Below are 17,462 nucleotides of genomic sequence, written 5' to 3' on the forward strand. Positions count from 1 at the left end.
TTGTCCATCTCCTCTCTCTCATCTCTCTGTATGTGTATGTGTATGTGTGTGTATGTGTATGTGTATGTGTATGTGAGAAGGAGCAGTGACGAATCTAGAAAAAAATAAAGGGCGGGCTGGGCTGCCTGGGTCATGCAAATATGTGTTGGATTGGGCCTGCAAGTAGTTGGGCTGGGTCTTAAAACTAGTAATAGAAACAAATTTTAGAAGAGGGGCTTGAGCCTGTTAAAGCCCTCCCCCGGTAGAATCGCCCCTGAGAACGAGTCAACATCAGTTTGTCATTTTGCAAGTGCCCACGGCCATGGGGAAGTGAAGAGTTTGGTCGCTGGGTTGGGTAAAAACGTGTCTCCTTCCAAACCGAGTAGGACTACTCGTCAGTAGGGTTGGGTTGGGTGAGGAGGAAGAAGAAGACGATGCTAAATCTGACAGCGTCTTCTTGCAACCATTAGCTGTGCTTTGTCCAAAAATTAGTGGGGGGCTGCGAATGAAATCATCCGTCTGGCCTGGTGCGTCTTCGGGTCAAGGACGCATTCAATGTGAGTGCCAGGACAGGGCAGGGCAGGGCAGGGCCAACTAACAACACCGCATTCATGGTGTGGATCCGTGCGTCATGAGAAAACCAAACCAGCAGCAATTCTTGGCGTTGAAGCATGCATTGCATTGCATTGCACACTCTGCTCTGTTGCAGGCTGCAGGGCAGTCATCTATCTCTATGTCTGTCTGTCACACCATTTCTTCTCCTTTTAATCTGCACCTCTCTTTTTTTTCCTTCTCCTTTTATCATCTTTTTTTTGTTTTTCCTTCAAAGAGATTCAGACCGCTTCTTTTCATTTGGTTCAGACTCAGACTGTTGAGCAAGTTGCAGCAAGCTGAATAAATTAAGGGACGGATGACATGGACTCTTGGGCGAATGAAATGATCAAAGTACCCTCCCACGTACTATTACTAGTTATTGGCATTTTCGGTTTTGCAACCTGTTTTAACTATGGATGACTAGCAGCAGCATTTGGTCCACATTTGCGTCCAAGGATTGACCTAACACAAGGAACTGATAAGCATGGAAATCCGAACTATTACTCTCTCCGATCCATAATACTTGTCGCTCAAATGGTTGTATCTATGGATAGACCAGAGGGAGTGGTATTTATCTGTAGAAAAAGATAACAAATACTCCCTCTGTTCATGTTTATGTTTTAGACACTTGACATAAGTCTTTAAAACGTCTTATATTTATGAATAGAGGGAGTACCTTAGAGCGTGTCTAGCGGACAAGGTGTTTTTGGTCGAAAAGGCCACTCTTACAGAGTTGTCGTCCGGTCCCGGATCGTCATAATTTATGGTGGACGCTCTATAACAAGTCTGCGAGCCTTCATATTTGGAAGTTACGGGGCGTTGGTTTGGAGGGCGCGCCATCCACCAACAGCTCGCGCAGGAGGGTAGTTTCACCTCCCTTCTCAACCTCCTACGCTACCCATCTTCTCTCTCTGACAATGGAACAGACGCCCATGGCATCGGGAGTCGTGCCAATTTATGGCGGCTGCCATGTGGCAACTGCCCGTGGTCGTCGCCGCCACATTTCCTGTCACATTTTCCCGCCGTCTGCCACGTTTTCGTGTCGCCCGCCACCCATGATTGTAAAATGGTTGTCATTATGTCTGAATAGCTCACCTCACTCATCAGCCACATTTTCCCGCCACCCACAACCTCCATTTTCCTGACCTCCACCCTCACCCCCACTTAACTTCCGTCACCATGTCGCTTCCCCTGCGGTCGGATTCGGTGCCGCTTTCGGCGGAAGAGGAGCGGATGATGGACGAGGAGCAAGCGGAAGGAGGAGGATCATCATTATGTGCTGGAGGGCGCACATGCAGATCCTGCCCGCAATGACTGTCCGGATTGGAATCCCAAAACACACTCCATTTAGTAGAATATCCAGCACGACTATGTGCAGATCCCATACAAGAAGGAGGAGAGAGCTCGCCCAAGCAGCTCAATCGGCCACCGCATGCTCACTGTCACCTCATTGTTAAGGAGGCATAGGATGAGCGCAACACCGTCTACACCTAGGCTATCGGCCTCGGTGAAATCTTCAAGCACACCACTGCAAGGCAGGCATTAAAGGCCAAGAGGGACCGAACGTGTAGTTCCAGATGGCACATTTGACATGGGGATGGTGACATTCACCGAGACAAATCGCGCCATATTGGGCCTTACCCCGCTTGAAAATGTCATCCCCGACCTCGACGACGAAGGGCAAAAATGGAACGAACCAAATGCATATGTAGCACGCTCCATATCCCATATGAGGATCACACCTATGGTGACTCTGCTAGAGTTGCTCTTACACATGTAGGAATGTATCCGGTGCACCCATCCTTGTGGTGCTATGGATGCATCGAATGTTGTAACACATTTTAAAATGTTTCAACAAGTCTGAACAAAAAAAATAGCACATCGACAGAACATTAATACATGTTGTCACAAAATTTCATATCAAAAGTTAAAACATTGCTCGAGATAAAAAAATGACAAATTTGACAATAATATGATGATAATGGGTCAAAATAAAGCCCAACCTATGCTATATAGTACTCCCTCCGCCCCGAATTACTCGTCACGGAAATGGATAAAAATGGATTTATCTATAACTAAAATACGCCTAGATACATCCATTTCTGCGACAAATAATTCCGGACAGAGGGAGTACTTTCAATGTTGAATTTGTTATTTTTGTTTTCTGAACTATGTTTGGACTATTGATTTTAATGTGCTAATTTGTTTTCAGAAATTATCAAATATTTTAAACTGTGCTACGAGAGTTCTGTGCACCGGATATTCCCCCATGGAGTATACATGCAGTATGGAGTGGGACTAGGATCTGGGTACAGAGGCAATTTATATTTCAGCGAAATCAGATGCGATTTGCCAGTTACCTAACTGTATTTGTGTCTTGTAACCAACTGCTCTTTTTGGCGCCGTTTACAGTTAGGATATTTATTAGGTTTTGATGGCAATCAAACTTCCGGACCACAGTTTAATTCTGCTGTTAGGTGAGGGGTTATTTTGACAGTGTACCAGATTATCCGAAAGAGGCAGACTAACTTTTCCTGAACTGTTCTGGGCAATAATAATAATAGCTCATTGATGCTAGCATGATTCAGTCTAAGATGATAATATTCTAATCATTTAAAATCACTGATGAGCATCTAGGGTTGAGAGAGATACCTCATCCATATTCATCAATTCCATGGAGGACCCCTTCACAGCTCCTAATAACTGATACAAAGCCGTAATGTGTTTTGCAATCAGAATTACTATTGTGCTGTATTCATTAACAGTATATAATTAAAGTAATGTTTTGCAGGTGAACAGAAGAGCACACCTTTAGGTATGTGGTAGCACCAAACACATGACCGTCCTGGCCAGACACACTCACCATTCACCAACCTGCAATTGTTTAGGGACCTGTAACAGCTGGTACAGTAAGGCAAATTTGATTCTGGAAGGGGTACTGCTTGCTTAGCTGCACGGAGTAAAAAAAATTATAGTGGGTAAGAAATCATGCTAGCAGTAGGCAAGATCTGATGCTTGTCCTCATCTTTAACTTTTTATTGCTTTTTGGGGCAGGAATCATTCATGATGCGGCATTCATTTGATTGATTCCTTGCTATAAAGCTGAAAGAGCCTTACTTCTAGCTGGTAGATACAGTACATTATTCTTCAACTCACTGCAACATTTGCAAGGTCAGATGCACACTGCATGCCTGTCAATTCTGCTCCATTCAAATGTTGGGCTGGGACCTCACGATCATTGACCCTGCCATGATCATTGGCTTATTCACCACAGCGTGATAATTATTATAAGTACAAGGGTAATGGTGAGTAATCACTATCAGAGGGTGAGATTTTTATCTTTTTGCAGAATGTAGAGACATATGATTATGAGTTAGATTTGGACATGGCCTGATAAATAAGAGAAGAAGCAAAAAGGCAGGGAGAATTACAACTGCGCCACATGGGGGAGAAAGTTAGTAGCAATAGCAATGGCAGCTAGTAGCAAAGTTATCCAGGACAAGAGGCATCTCTACCCCCACCAATAAGCCCCATCCCCAAAGTACAGTACCAAGCAAGCATGTTGGAACTTGAAAGAAACAAAAGACTTGTCTGCACAAGTAAGGCTGGCACGATGCTCCATAGTTTTCTTTCTTTCTGCGCAATCAGAAGCTTCCCCACCCACAGCCACATGACCCATGTGAGCCCTATGAAGAGCAGATCAGCAGTGTGTTGTTGTGCACCGCATCCGCATCCGCGTGGTAGGTCAGGTCTCCTCATCCTTTGATTGAGAGATTCCATGAGCAAACTAACCAACAAGCACGCAAGCAAATCTTGGGTTGTGAGACCAGTCAAAAAACAGCATGGTCTCTCGTTATCTAGGTGTTTAATACCGGACGCACATGGAACGGAAGCCAACGCATTTGGCTACATGAATTTAGTAACATTTGAGCGAGCTGCTAATTAAGATGGATGCATCGAGATTGCAGCAGCAATGCCGTTAGAACAGAACAGGAGATTTGTTTGTTTAATCATCGGCGGAATCAAGAATCAGTGTGCGCAGTTTATACTCCTTGATTGTTGAAATTACTAGTACTAGTTGATTGTTTTGTGGATACTTGTTCAGACTTGGTTGTGCATGTAGCAAAACCATGCTACACAACGGCATGCTGGTCAACTGACAAAATACTACTCCCTCCGTTCCGAATTACTTGTCGCATGTATGGATGTATCTAGATGTATTTTAGTTCTAAATACATCCATTTCTGCGACGAGTAATTTAGAACGGAGGGAGTACTAAGAGCAACTCCAACGGGCCGACCCAAACGGACGCGCCCTTTGTCCGCTTTTTGTCCGTTTGGGTCGGCCAGGCGGACGCCGGCGTCCGCATTTTAAAATGGGTCGGCTTAACCGCCCAACGGGAGGCCGACCCAAATATGGCGGCGTGAAAAAAAACAAGTTGCACGAAATAAACATAATTAAACATAAAAGTGGCCGGTCAAACGCCGACCAAAGTCCACCTACATCTAATAAACATTAAATAAAAACATTAAAAAAGTCTGCGCCCGCACGCTGCCCTAGACGTCGTCGGCCTTGCCCTTGCCCTTGCCCTCGACGACGTCGGTGAGGTCGATGAAGACCGGAGCAGGGCCAGCCCACCCGAACGCCGCCTGGTACGCTACCAGGGCAGCCTCCTCCGGCGTCTGCTGGGGCGGCGGCATTGCGGCAAGCCGCGCGCGCTCCTCCTCCTCCTCCTCGAGCCGGAGCGCCTCCGCGTCGCGTTGGAGCATGGCCTCGTAGCGCATCTGCTCCTCGCCGTCGCCCTGCTCCTGGCGGAGCCAGTGCTCCTTCCATCGCTCGAGGTGGGCTGCCTCTTCCTCCGGCATCGCGGCAAAGTAGACGGGAGGCGCGCTCACCCACTCGCGGTACTGACCCGTCCACGAGTAGGCCTCCTCCGGCCAAGTGGGTGGAGGTGGGGAGCGCTTACGCGACAGCTCCGGCTCCGGCTCCGGGTTGGGTTGTACGAGCGGCTACGGAGGAGGCGGCGGCACGAAGAGCGGGGTGTGGACGGAGTCCCCTGCCGCTGACAGGGCAAGGGCTTGCTTCAGCCCATCCCAGTGCGCGTCCTCCTCGATGCGGCTAGCCTCCAGCGCGTGCTGCGGGGCCTCCTCGAGGGCGGCTTGGTACTCCGCCTCCGCCTCCATGTCCTCCGGCTCTACCTGCGGGGGCGGCAGTGGGAACGGCGGCGGGACGGCGTCGACACCCGAGCGCCGTTGCTCCTCGTGTTCGAGGGCGAACCAAGCCTCCCAGTTAGGAGAGTCGGCGGCGTACTCGGGCAGCTGACACTGCTCCGGTGTGAGCAGCGCGCGGCGCCGGCGCACCTCGTCGTCGTGCGCCCGCTGGGTCCACGGAACCGCCGGCACCGGGATCCGGTTTGGATCCAAATGCCAATGGTGCGGCAGCGTCACGTCGGGGTAGGGAAGGGGCTGCCTGTACTCCCAGTGCCACCGCGCTTGGTGCACCGGGATGTGCAGGCGCCGGCGTCCAGGGTGGAAACGCGCCGGCGGTGGAGGGGGAGGAGGAGGGGGAGCACGGGATGACGAGGCGCCGGGGGTGCCCTTCCCCTTGCCATTGCTTTTGCCGAAGAGGCCCATGGCGCGCGCTAGGGTTTGCGGTCGCCGGCGAGGAAGCAAAGAAAGTGGTGGGGGCCAGATGTGGACGGGAGAAGTGGATGAGACCGACCCCGCCGCACGCGTGGTTAAAAAAGAACGCGCGCACTGGCTGACGCGTGGGCCCGCTGTCGGTGGTCGTCATAAATAAGGCGACCGGTGGCGGTTGGGTGGCCGCCAGGTGGGGACGCGGCGGACAGCGAGGAGACGTGCGGCGCGTCCGCTTCGCGTCCGCGCCGACGCATTTCAGACGCAATTTTGGGCCGGAAATGGGTCGGCGCGGACGCCGGGTGGATACAATTTGAGTTTGGGTCGACGCATTGGGCCGCCACTTTTATCCGCGCCGACCCAAACAGATACGGACGGATGAAATGGTCGCCTCATTGGAGTTGCTCTAATATACTCCCTCCGTCAGAAATTAGTTACTACCACTCAAAAGGTCGGTGTGTTAAGCAGGAAACGAGCCATCCGTCCATTTTCACTAGACGCACTTGGGTGAGTGGTGTTGGAGACAGAAAAGAAGGAAAGTTGCTGGGCAGAAAAGCAAGATCTGCCTGCCTGCCTGCCTGATAAGAAGGGAAAGGGAGAGGGAAAGAGAAGCCCTCACGTGCTGCATGAGACGATGGGAACAATTAACCTCCTACAAGAGTCACTGCAAATCTACAGGTGCTTTGTGTATGCTATTCATCTCTGAAAATGATATGCTTGTCGAGAAAACGATGCATCACGTGCGCCTTCATCATGGCGGTCCATGGCTTGATGTTGCCATTGCTCTCAAGCAAACAAAGTTAACCATGCAAATACATACGCTAATTTGCTGATGCTTCATTTTATGCATTTCGCTGCAGCCCCAGAGACCAGAGTGCATGGGACCAGCCTAGCCTAGGGATCATCGTATACAAACTTACAAACTATGTACGTAAATGGAGACAAAAGCTCTTATTTTTCTGAGACAGACATAAGTTCATGGTCCTGGACCTGGTGAGCTACAATGGCCGGGCCGGCCCATGTGTGTGAATATGCAGTTTTTCACATGAACATTATTAGTTAAAAATAAAGGAACACAAGTTGGGCTGCTTACACTTACACTTGAGTAACGAGATTTTGGCCATCATCACAACAGTGTGGCAGTTGAAGATTTCAGCTGGGAACTTTGCTTTCATCCACGACTTGGCATGCAACTCGTGACTCTGCAACCCGCACTTATATCCAAGTCATCAGGTCAGGATAGGCACTTCAGTACCAGTGCAAAGCTGCATGTGCATGTCATGTCATCACAATTATTATTAATCACATCTATTTACACAAAACTGCCATCATATTGACAAAGAAAATGCTCCGAATATGACAGCATTCGCAAGCATAAGTGTCTTGCACGGAATGACACACGGTTATTTTCCAGATTTGGACATTGCATAACAAAACACAGCAAGACAAATGTTGGGCTCTGTTAGAGTTATAATATAAGTCATGTACCTCTTTGTATTTATCCCGTTATATAAGGGGTTTCCTGCATATGTTCCACACCTGTACATGTATATATATATCGGCCTATGGCCTCATGGGAATACAAGTTGCATATTCCTAACATGGTATTAGAGCTTTAGGTTTTTTTTTCCACACGCGCAACTCGTGCTAAGATCCCATCGCGCCGCCGCGTTCTCTCTCTCCGGCTGCGCTGCTCCACACCGTCCGCCACTCCTACCTAGGCGCCGCTGCTGCGCTTGGCTGCTGCCTTCCTGATCCGCTGCTGCGCTTGGACGCATCCATGCCCGACAGCCTTGTTGGTATGCGCGGGATTGCTGTTCGATCCGTACGGGGCTTCATCCGATCGTGACTCGTGAGAATAGCTGGAGCTGCCCATCGTGACATGTGCTTCCCCGCATGCACGTGGTGTTCCTGCATGTGACGTGTGCCTAGCCAAGTTGTCCACTTGCTGCTGCTTTCCCACGTGATGATCTTGGTTCCAGCTCCTGTTTGATCTTCGCCCGCATCGCTCGAGGCTTCTTCAGGCTGCTCCCACGGCGCACTCCCGTGAAGGCCGCTACCTCCGCAGGCTCGATTCGGCTGCCCACTGTTTGGATTGATTCGTGTGGCCACTGGATTCTGCCGTCACCCACCGGATCTTGCCGGTCCCGTTCTGTGCTGGCGCTGTTTTCCTCCAGGCTGGTGTCGCTCGGCTGAAGCTTTGCTTCGTTCTACTGCAAAAAAAAATGTCTGCTGCATCGGGCTATGTTGTTGTCCCTCGCTGTCCGGTGATCTTTGATGGTACTAACTACACCGAGTTTACTGGCTTCATGCGCATTCACATGCGTGGCATCCGTCTTTGGGGTGTTCTTTCTGGCGAGGTCTGCTGTCCGCCACGTCCAGTTCCTCCGGTGGCCCCTACTCCGCCAACTCCATCGGTTCTTCCTACGGATGCTAATCAGGCCGCCAAGGATGCGGCTAAGGTTGCTGATGAGGCTGCTGATCGTGCTTATGATGAGAGGGTTTTGGCTTATGAGGAGGCTCTTCAGACGTATCATGGTGCTCTGTCTATTTACACCCAGTGGCTTGATGATGATGCTCGTGCTGCAGCTGTTCTCACTGCTAGTGTTCTGCCTCAGTTTGCTTCTGAATTTCTGGGTCTTTCTACTGTCTTTGATATGTGGACCCGTCTTCGTGAGCGCTATCAGCCCTCTAGTGATGCCTTATACCTCTCTGTGATCCGTCAGGAGCATGCTCTTCAGTAGGGTGACTCTACTGTTGATGACTTCTATGCACAGAGTTCTGCTATCTGGCGCCAGCTTGATTCTCTCTGTAGTGCTGGGTGTCGTACCTGCCCCTGTTGCCAGGCTGTCCAGGCCAATTTGGAGTTTCATCGCGTCTATGAGTTCTTGTCTCGGCTCCGTAAGGAGTTTGAGCCCCGGCGTGCTCAGTTGTTTGCTCGTGGCCGTATTTCTCTCATGGAGGCGCTTTCTGAGATTCGTGCTGAGGAGACTCGCTTACGTGGTGCTGGTTTGCTGGAGGTTCCCTCTGTGCTCGCTACTCGTGCTCCTACGCCACTTGCTCCACCGACCCCTTCTCGCTCGAGTGCTCCGCCGCTCTTGCCCACTCCTTCTGGAGGCTCAGGTCGCCCCCGACCACATTGCGCCTATTGCAACAATGATGGTCATCTTGAGTCTCAGTGCTACACGAAGAAGAAACACGTGCGCAAGGCTCGATCATCATCTTCAAGGACTTCGTCATCTACCTCGACAGCTTCAGCCATTGCTTTGACTGAGCAGGATATTTTGAGACTTAAGCGTCTGCTCGCGGCTTCAGGTTCTTCCTCGACGGGTACTGCCGGTTCTGTGACTGATGCTTCCCGCACTGAGCAATCACCCTCTACACAGTCAGGTACATCCCCATGGGTTCTGGACTCTGGAGCTTCTTTTCATATGTCTTCTCATTCTTCCACTTTGTCCTCTCTTCGATCACTGGATTCTCCTATTCATGTCTTCACTGCTGATGGTACTCCACTTTCTGTTGCTAGTAGAGGCAATCTTACTACTCCTTCTTATTTTGTTCCTGATGTTGCTCATGTTCCTCGACTTACCATGAATTTGTTTTCTGCTGGTCAACTTACGGATTCTGGTTGTCGCGTCATCCTTGACGTTGACTCTTGTTCTGTCCAGGACCGTCACACGCACACTCTGGTTGGGGCTGGCCCTCGCCGCCGTGATTCTCAGAGTCTTTGGGAGTTGGACTGGCTTCATGTTCCTTCTGCTGCCACCACCATCGCCAGTTCTTCTGCTTCTGTCGCCTCCGTCACTGGTTCCTTCCAGCAGTGGCATCATCGACTTAGTCATCTGTGTGGTTCTCAGTTGTCTTCTTTAGTTCATCGAGGCCTTCTGGGGTCTGTCTCAGGAGATGTCTCTTTAGAGTGTCAGGGTTGTCGTCTTGGCAAGCAGATTCAGTTACCATATTCACATAGTGAGTCAGTGTCTAAGCGTCCTTTCGATTTAGTCCATTCTGATGTATGGGGTCCGGCCCCTTTCGCTTCGAAAGGTGGTCATAAATACTATATTATTTTCATAGATGATTTCTCTCGTTACACATGGCTTTATTTCATGACTTCTCGTTCTGAGGTGTTGTCTATTTATAAGCGTTTTGCTGCCATGGTTCATACTCAGTTCTCTTCACCCATTCGTGTTTTTCGTGCTGACTCCGCTGGCGAGTATATCTCTAAGATGTTGCGTGGTGTTCTTGCTGAGCACGGGACTCTCTCTCAATTCTCTTGTCCTGGTGCTCATGCTCAGAATGGTGTGGCTGAGCGAAAGCATCGACATCTTCTTGAGACGGCTCGTGCATTGATGATTGCTGCCTCTCTCCCGCCTCATTTTTGGGTTGAGGCCGTCTCCACATCCACCTATCTTATCAATATACAGCCTTCCGCTGCTCTACAGGGTGGTGTTCCTTTCGAGCGACTTTTTGATCGTTCTCCCGATTATTCGATGCTTCGCTCGTTTGGTTGTGTTTGCTATGTTCTTCTTGCCCCTCGCGAACGCACCAAACTGACCGCTCAGTCTGTTGAGTGTGTCTTCTTAGGCTACAGTGATGAGCATAAGGGCTATCGTTGTTGGGATCCTATTGGTCGTCGGATGCGTATCTCTCGAGATGTGACTTTTGAAGAGTCTCGTCCCTTCTACCCACGCCCATCTTCCTCGACTTTTTCAGTGCAGGATATCTCTTTCCTCACTTTTCCTGACTCACCTATCACCCCCGCCGAGACTGTACCTCTCCGTTCCACTTCCTCTCCTTCTCCACATCTAGTTGATTTGCAGCCACCATCCTCCCCGGTCTCCTCGCCTAGCATGTCACCGGGTTCTCCACCTTCATCTCCGGTGACTTCCTCCCCGGTCTCCTCTCCCAGCCTGTCACCGGATTCTACACCTTCATCTCCGGTGACTTCTTCGTCGCCACCCCCTGATTCTACCTTGCCGATTCCTCCTTCTATTATTCCATCTTTTCCTCAGCATTACACTCGTCGTCCACGACCAGTCGATGCCTCTGTGGATGGGTCGTCATCTTCCTCTCAGCCTACTTATGGCTTGCGTTCTCGTCCTCGTCCGCCTATTGATCGCTTTGGATTTCCCACCGCTGGTGCTGCTGTTCTTGAGCCGACTTCTTACCGTCAGGCTGTTGTTCATCCTGAATGGCAGTTTGCGATGGCAGAGGAGATTGCTGCTCTTGAACACACTGGTACCTGAGATCTTGTTTCTCTTCCTCCCGGAGTCCGTCTGATCACTTGTAAGTGGGTCTACAAGGTTAAGACTCGCTCCGATGGTTCTCTTGAGCGTCACAAAGCTCGTCTTGTGGCTCGTGGTTTTCAGCAGGAGCATGGTCGTGATTATGATGAGACTTTTGCTCCTGTGGCTCATATGACCACTGTTCGTACACTTCTTGTCGTTGCCTCTGCACGCCACTGGTCTATATCTCAGCTTGATGTTAAGAATGCCTTTCTTAATGGTGAGCTGCGTGAGGAGGTGTACATGCAGGCACCACCTGGGTATTCTGTTCCTGATGGCATGGTATGTCGTCTTCGTCGCTCTCTCTATGGCCTTAAGCAAGCCCCCCACGCCTGGTTTGAGCGCTTTGCCTCTGTGATCACTGCTACTGGTTTTTTTACCAAGTGCTCATGATCCAGCATTGTTTATTCACCTTTCTCCTCGTGGTCGGACTCTTCTTCTTCTTTATGTTGATGACATGATCATCACGGGGGATGACCCCGAGTATATTGCCTTTGTAAAGGCCCGTCTTAGTGAGCAGTTTCTTATGTCTGATCTTGGACCTCTTCGCTACTTTCTTGGGATTGAAGTCTCTTCTACCTCTGATGGCCTTTTTATATCCCAGGAAAAGTATGCTCGTGCTGCTCTTACTGACGAGCGCGTTGTTGAGACTCCTATGGAGCTCAATGTTCACCTACGTGCTACTGATGGTGATCCTCTCCCTGACCCGACGTGTTATCGTCATCTTGTTGGCAGTCTTGTCTATCTAGCTGTCACTCATCCGGACATCTCTTATCCGGTTCATATTCTGAGTCAGTTTGTCTCTGCCCCCACCTCGGTTCACTATAGTCATCTCCTTCGTGTTCTTCGATATCTTCGAGGCACGATCTCTCACCGTCTATTCTTTCCTCGCTCCAGTTCTTTACAGCTCCAGGCCTATTCGGATGCTACGTGGGCTAGTGATCCTTCCGATCGCCGTTCACTTTCTGCTTACTGTGTTTTTCTTGGTGGTTCTCTCATTGCCTGGAAGACGAAGAAACAGCTTGCAGTTTCCCGTTCGAGTGCCGAGGCTGAGTTGCGAGCAATGGCTCTTTTGACGGCAGAGGTGACTTGGTTACGGTGGTTACTTCAGGATTTTGGTGTTTCTGTCACTACACCGACTCTGCTTTTATCTGACAGTACAGGTGCTATCAGCATTGCACGCGATCCTGTGAAGCATGAGCTCACCAAGCATATTGGTGTTGATGCTTTCTATGTGCGCGCTGCTGTGCAGGATTAGGTTATTGCTCTTCAGTATGTGCCTTCCGAGTTATAGTTGGCGGATTTCCTGACGAAGGCTCAGACTAGAGCACAACATGGCTTTTATCTCTCCAAACTCAGTGTTGTTCATCCATCATGAGTTTGAGGGGGGGTGTTAGAGTTATAATATAAGTCATGTACCCCTTTGTATTTATCCCGTTGTATAAGGGGTTTCCTGGCATATGTTCCACACCTGTACATGTATATATATATCGGCCTATGGCCTCATGGGAATACAAGTTGCATATTCCTAACAGGCTCAAAGTCAACAAGATTTCAAGTCCCAACGTAGAACAACCAATTCCATTTGCAATGATGCTATCTGTTGCCACTCTGGCAATTATCAACAGCATTGAAGGTACAGTACTGTTCAACAAATGTGAAAAGATTACATCACTTACTCAAGAGGAGAAAAATTACAAGCCGGCAAAACTCTAACATCCTTACAACATACTTGACCAACTTCTAAAAATGCTATATCTAACTATTATAACAGCCCTGTTATCCTTGATACAGGGGAAAGAATGACTAATGACGCATGTCAACATGTGTAACCAAGGTACATGTGAAGTAATAGGTACGGCCTTGTGAACACTACCTAGCCTTGGCTACTTCAGGATAATCACAGACCGAAACAACAGAGAGTAAAAAATGTTCAAATCACCAATACCCCCTGTCTACTACTCATGCCAACTGCCAAGCCAAGAAACAAAACGAACTCCAGAGTCAAAACTTTCTGCCACCCAACACAAGCCTGGCCAAAGCTCTTGCCTACTGTATGAAGGCACAGGATCATCAAGCGGCACACTTTTCTGGCTTCTCCAGTCTGTCACGTATTTTTGCATAGAAATCCCAATTCGGATCACTCTCAGTAATGAAAGGTTGACCAAAAGGGTGCTCCTGAACATAACGCTGAACATCATCTGCAGCAGCAAGGTTCTCTAGATACACACGAAGATCTCCACCTGGTCCTGTTTATGGAACAACATTCAGCATTAATGATTCGACACATGTAAAACAGTAAAGCGATCTTAAAATGATGAATCTGACCCAATGAATTATCCGTCCTGTTATGGTAGCTGTAGGGTTGTGGGAAAATGGCAGTGTGTGGCTGCAAAATACAGATGTCAACATAAAATATATGTGAATAGCAACAGATGGGCTTAGCATCAACACATACAACACAATAGGAGCAGAGCGTACAACTCAGTACCGGATTGCACAGAGCCTTGTAAGGGGAATCATCCACAAGCAAAGTATTCGAAGGTGAAAATTCCCCTTGCTCCCACGGAAGATCAGGGTCCTCTTTATTCCACAGTTTCTTTAGTTCCTTCAATACTAAGGGTTTGCATTGATTCTCAAGAGTATTACACTTGGTAGCAGTGCAGTGAGATGCATCCTGGGCAGATTAGAACAGTGAATGCATTAGGACTTCTGAGTAACTCCAGAAAGAGAAACAGTCGAAAACAATATAGCAATGCGAATGACATTTTAACACATTCCTGGACTGTGCAAATGCACATCACCTGACATTCTTGCAATTATACTCCCAAGTGGAGACCATCAACAACAAAATTAGGCCGGAGATTAGAAGTAGCAAGTACACATGCATTTCCATTACTTACCCAGCAGAATAGCAAGTGTCGCCTGAGATCTTTCATAAGGATATCGACAACATCATCCACATTTACTCTGGAGAATTAGAAAATTGGAATTAGCACCGTGCGGATAAATCATGTCAAGTGGAGAGGTGTAGGGGGAAAGAATCAGTACTTCATTCTCGACGACCATACCCCTAGCTCAAAGTTCTGGAAGCAAAATCTCAGAAAATCGTCATGGTATGGTCTTATGAAGACTGTTGCAATAGTATATCATCGAACATTAGCATTTTGATGAGATAGAAATTCCGATCAAGATTGATACCAAAAGGAAAGTGCCGCACAAGGAATATTAAAGAAGTAACTTTACCATATTTGCCTCGAACTTTTGCATGTGCCAAGCGAGAGTCTCGAGAGTTGCGGTGGATTGGAGTGATATCCGCAAGCAGACCATTAAGATCAAGAATAAGAAGTTTTTTCCTCTGAAACCTTACAAGCGATCCTCCTGGTGAGTACATGTCCTGGACAACATTTTTTGCAGTAACCTCAGATTCACATATTGAGTATCCCATACTTCCTGTAACCTTCACGGTACCTGTTCTATACACATCGTTCCTTTCATCTGAGCTGACATCACCCACCGCAGGTGCCTCAGTAACAGCTACTTGAGCCCTCTTCTTCCTTCTCCGTTTCTTCCGCTTAGGCTTATGAGAGTTGTCGTTATTCTCATTCTTTCCCTCCACCAAATTTTCAGCTATGTTTACCTCAGGACAATCTGGTCCCTTTCCATTTCTGGGACTCATACTGATTTCAGTATCTCCTGGTAGACCTTCCCCTCCTTTGCCTTCTATGTAGCCCTTTTCAATTTTATCCACCACAACAGCACTGGTGTCTGGTCTAGCAGAAGGGGATTGATCTTGCTTACATTTCTTCTGTTTCTTGAGCTTAGGTTCCTGAGAGTAGTCTTCATTCACTTTATTTTCCTCCACCAAATGCTCAGTTATGTTTACATTGGGACATTCTGGACCCTCTCCCGGTTTGGGACTCGTAGTAACATCACCACCTCTGGATGCAGCTTCCACATTTGTGCTGCCACGTCCTGATTTATCTGGCACAACATCACCGGCATCCAACAAGGTAGAAGGGGATTGCTCCTGGTTCTTCTTCTTCCATTTGTTGAGCTTATTCTTCTTCAACTTTGGTACCCCCTTCTCTGTAAAGTCTACTCCAGGACATTTTGAGTCCTCTCCATCTCTAGGGCTAATACTAGCTTCACCATCCTGTGGTGCACCATCACCATTCATACAGCTAATTCCAGATTCATCTGCCACAACAGCACCAGTATCAAGTACAACAGAAGGGGATCCTTCCTTGTTATTCTTTCGTTTCTTGGGCTTACGCTTCTTCTCCTCCTGTGTCCCCTTCTCTGCCATGTTTGCCTCTGGACAGCATGGATCCTCTACTGTGCTCATACTAACTTGAGCATCTCCCAAAGCATCATCCCCATCCGTGCCAACATTTCCAGATTTGTCTGCCTCAACAGCACCATCATCAGACACAGCAGCAGGGGATCGCCCGTGCTTATTCTTCTTCCATTTCCTGGGTTCAGGCTCCTTCCTCTCCAGTGTCTCCTCCACAATGTTTACCTCGGGACAGTCTTGACCCTCTCCATTTCTGGCACTCATACTAATTTCAGCAACTCCTGGAATACCCTTCCCATCTGTGCTGTCACTTTCAGATTTACCAACCACAATGGCGGCATCCACTACAGCAGGAAAGGATGGTTCATGCTTGTTCTTATTCCGTTTCCCCAGCTTGGACTTCTTACCCTTGGGTACATCCTGCTCTGCAATGTTTGCAGCAGAAAAGCCTAGATCCTCTTCATTTCTGGGACGCCTACTAGCTTCATCATCTCCTGGTACATCTTCCACATTTTTGCAGCCAACTCCGGATTTGTTTACCTCAATAGCGTTGTCATCAGACACAGTAGAAGAGGATGGCTCCTGCGTAATCTTCTTACTCCTTTTTCTTTTCTTGTGAACTTCAGAGTCTCCTAGAACACCTTCCCCATCAGTGCAGTCATCACCTGATTTACCCGTGGCGGCAGCATCAGCACCCGATGCAGCAGCACAAGGAGATTGCTCCCTCTTATTCTTCTTTCGTTCGTTGAGCTTAGGCTTCTTTTCCCTGTCCGTTGTCCCCTTCCCTGTAGAAGCCATAAAATCAGTGCGGCTATACATGCTTTCTCCAAGCAACACAAGGAAAACAAAGACAGATTAGCATGGCTAGTGCGAATCAGGGGCAGGAAGCAAAGCATTGGACTACCAGATGGATAAACCCAGCCCTAGCCGCAGACGCAGCCACGGACACACGCATTTCACCGTTTCAACGAGACGCATAGCCGGGCGTAGGTGCTTACCTGCATCGGCGGGATCCAGTGCGTGTACAGTGGCGGAGGCCTCCTGCGCGGCCCTGGCGTCGCCGCCCCGTCGCCTGCTCCTCCTCGGCGTGGCTGAATCAGAAGCGGCAGCGGATACCGCGGGAGCCTCCTCCGGCGCACCCGTAGCGGCAGCCTCGCCCCGCCGCTTGCCCTTCTTCCCCATCCGATCTAGTTTTTCTGGGACAGGCAGAAGATGGCTGAATACACCGAGCGCATCAGGGCGCAGACCGCCAGAGCCTCCCTGCTGGTGACTGCAAGGTAGGGGCAGAGCAGCGCGACGTGGTTTCGGCGGCGGCGGCGGCGTCGCTGCCTGGATTAGGTTTAAGCGACGTGTCGGGTTCGATTTGTCACCCGCGCGCCAACACGCAAAGCCCTGCCATTACATTGGGCCGTACGAGTTTGGGCTGTACTATGTTAAAAAAAACAGAGTTTGGGCTGTACGAATAAACGAAATTGCATCAATTAATGATCCAATTTGTCTAAAAAATAGAGTTTGGCCTGTGATCACTTGCGAGTGGTGGCGCGCTCCGTGTCGCGCTCTGGGTGTTGCTTTTGGTTTTTTTTTATTTTTTTTCACACATGTTTCCGGCTTTTAAAGTATTTTTTTTAGTTTTTCATCGATCTTTTTTAGCTTTTGGAAAAAAATGTGTTTTCC

General features: G+C 48.9%; 1 protein-coding gene across 1 annotated transcript; it reads right to left on the minus strand.

The window, feature by feature from the left end:
* Positions 1–13,043: 13,043 nt before the first annotated feature.
* LOC125537530 lies at positions 13,044–17,169 on the minus strand. Its single transcript, XM_048700848.1, has 7 exons — positions 16,787–17,169; positions 14,738–16,573; positions 14,543–14,624; positions 14,395–14,461; positions 13,983–14,168; positions 13,820–13,880; positions 13,044–13,740 (listed from the first exon to the last, which is right to left on the minus strand). The coding sequence occupies exons 1-7, from the start codon at positions 16,968–16,970 to the stop codon at positions 13,565–13,567; spliced, it is 2,592 nt and encodes an 863-aa protein (XP_048556805.1). The 5' UTR covers positions 16,971–17,169; the 3' UTR covers positions 13,044–13,564.
* Positions 17,170–17,462: the final 293 nt, after the last annotated feature.

The sequence above is a fragment of the Triticum urartu genome, chromosome 2, assembly GCF_003073215.2.
Source record: "Triticum urartu cultivar G1812 chromosome 2, Tu2.1, whole genome shotgun sequence".
In the NCBI taxonomy this organism is placed as follows: Eukaryota; Viridiplantae; Streptophyta; class Magnoliopsida; order Poales; family Poaceae; genus Triticum; species Triticum urartu.

Bases quoted from the DNA above. Each gene is read 5' to 3' on its own strand.
- LOC125537530 (XM_048700848.1), bottom strand. From the start codon at position 16,970: ATGGGGAAGAAGGGCAAGCGGCGGGGCGAGGCTGCCGCTACGGGTGCG. The intron at 14,625-14,737 runs GTAAAGTTACTT...CTATTGCAACAG, and splicing joins AAAAGTTCGAGGCAAATATG to TCTTCATAAGACCATACCAT. The intron at 14,462-14,542 runs GTACTGATTCTT...CTAATTCTCCAG, and splicing joins GTATGGTCGTCGAGAATGAA to AGTAAATGTGGATGATGTTG.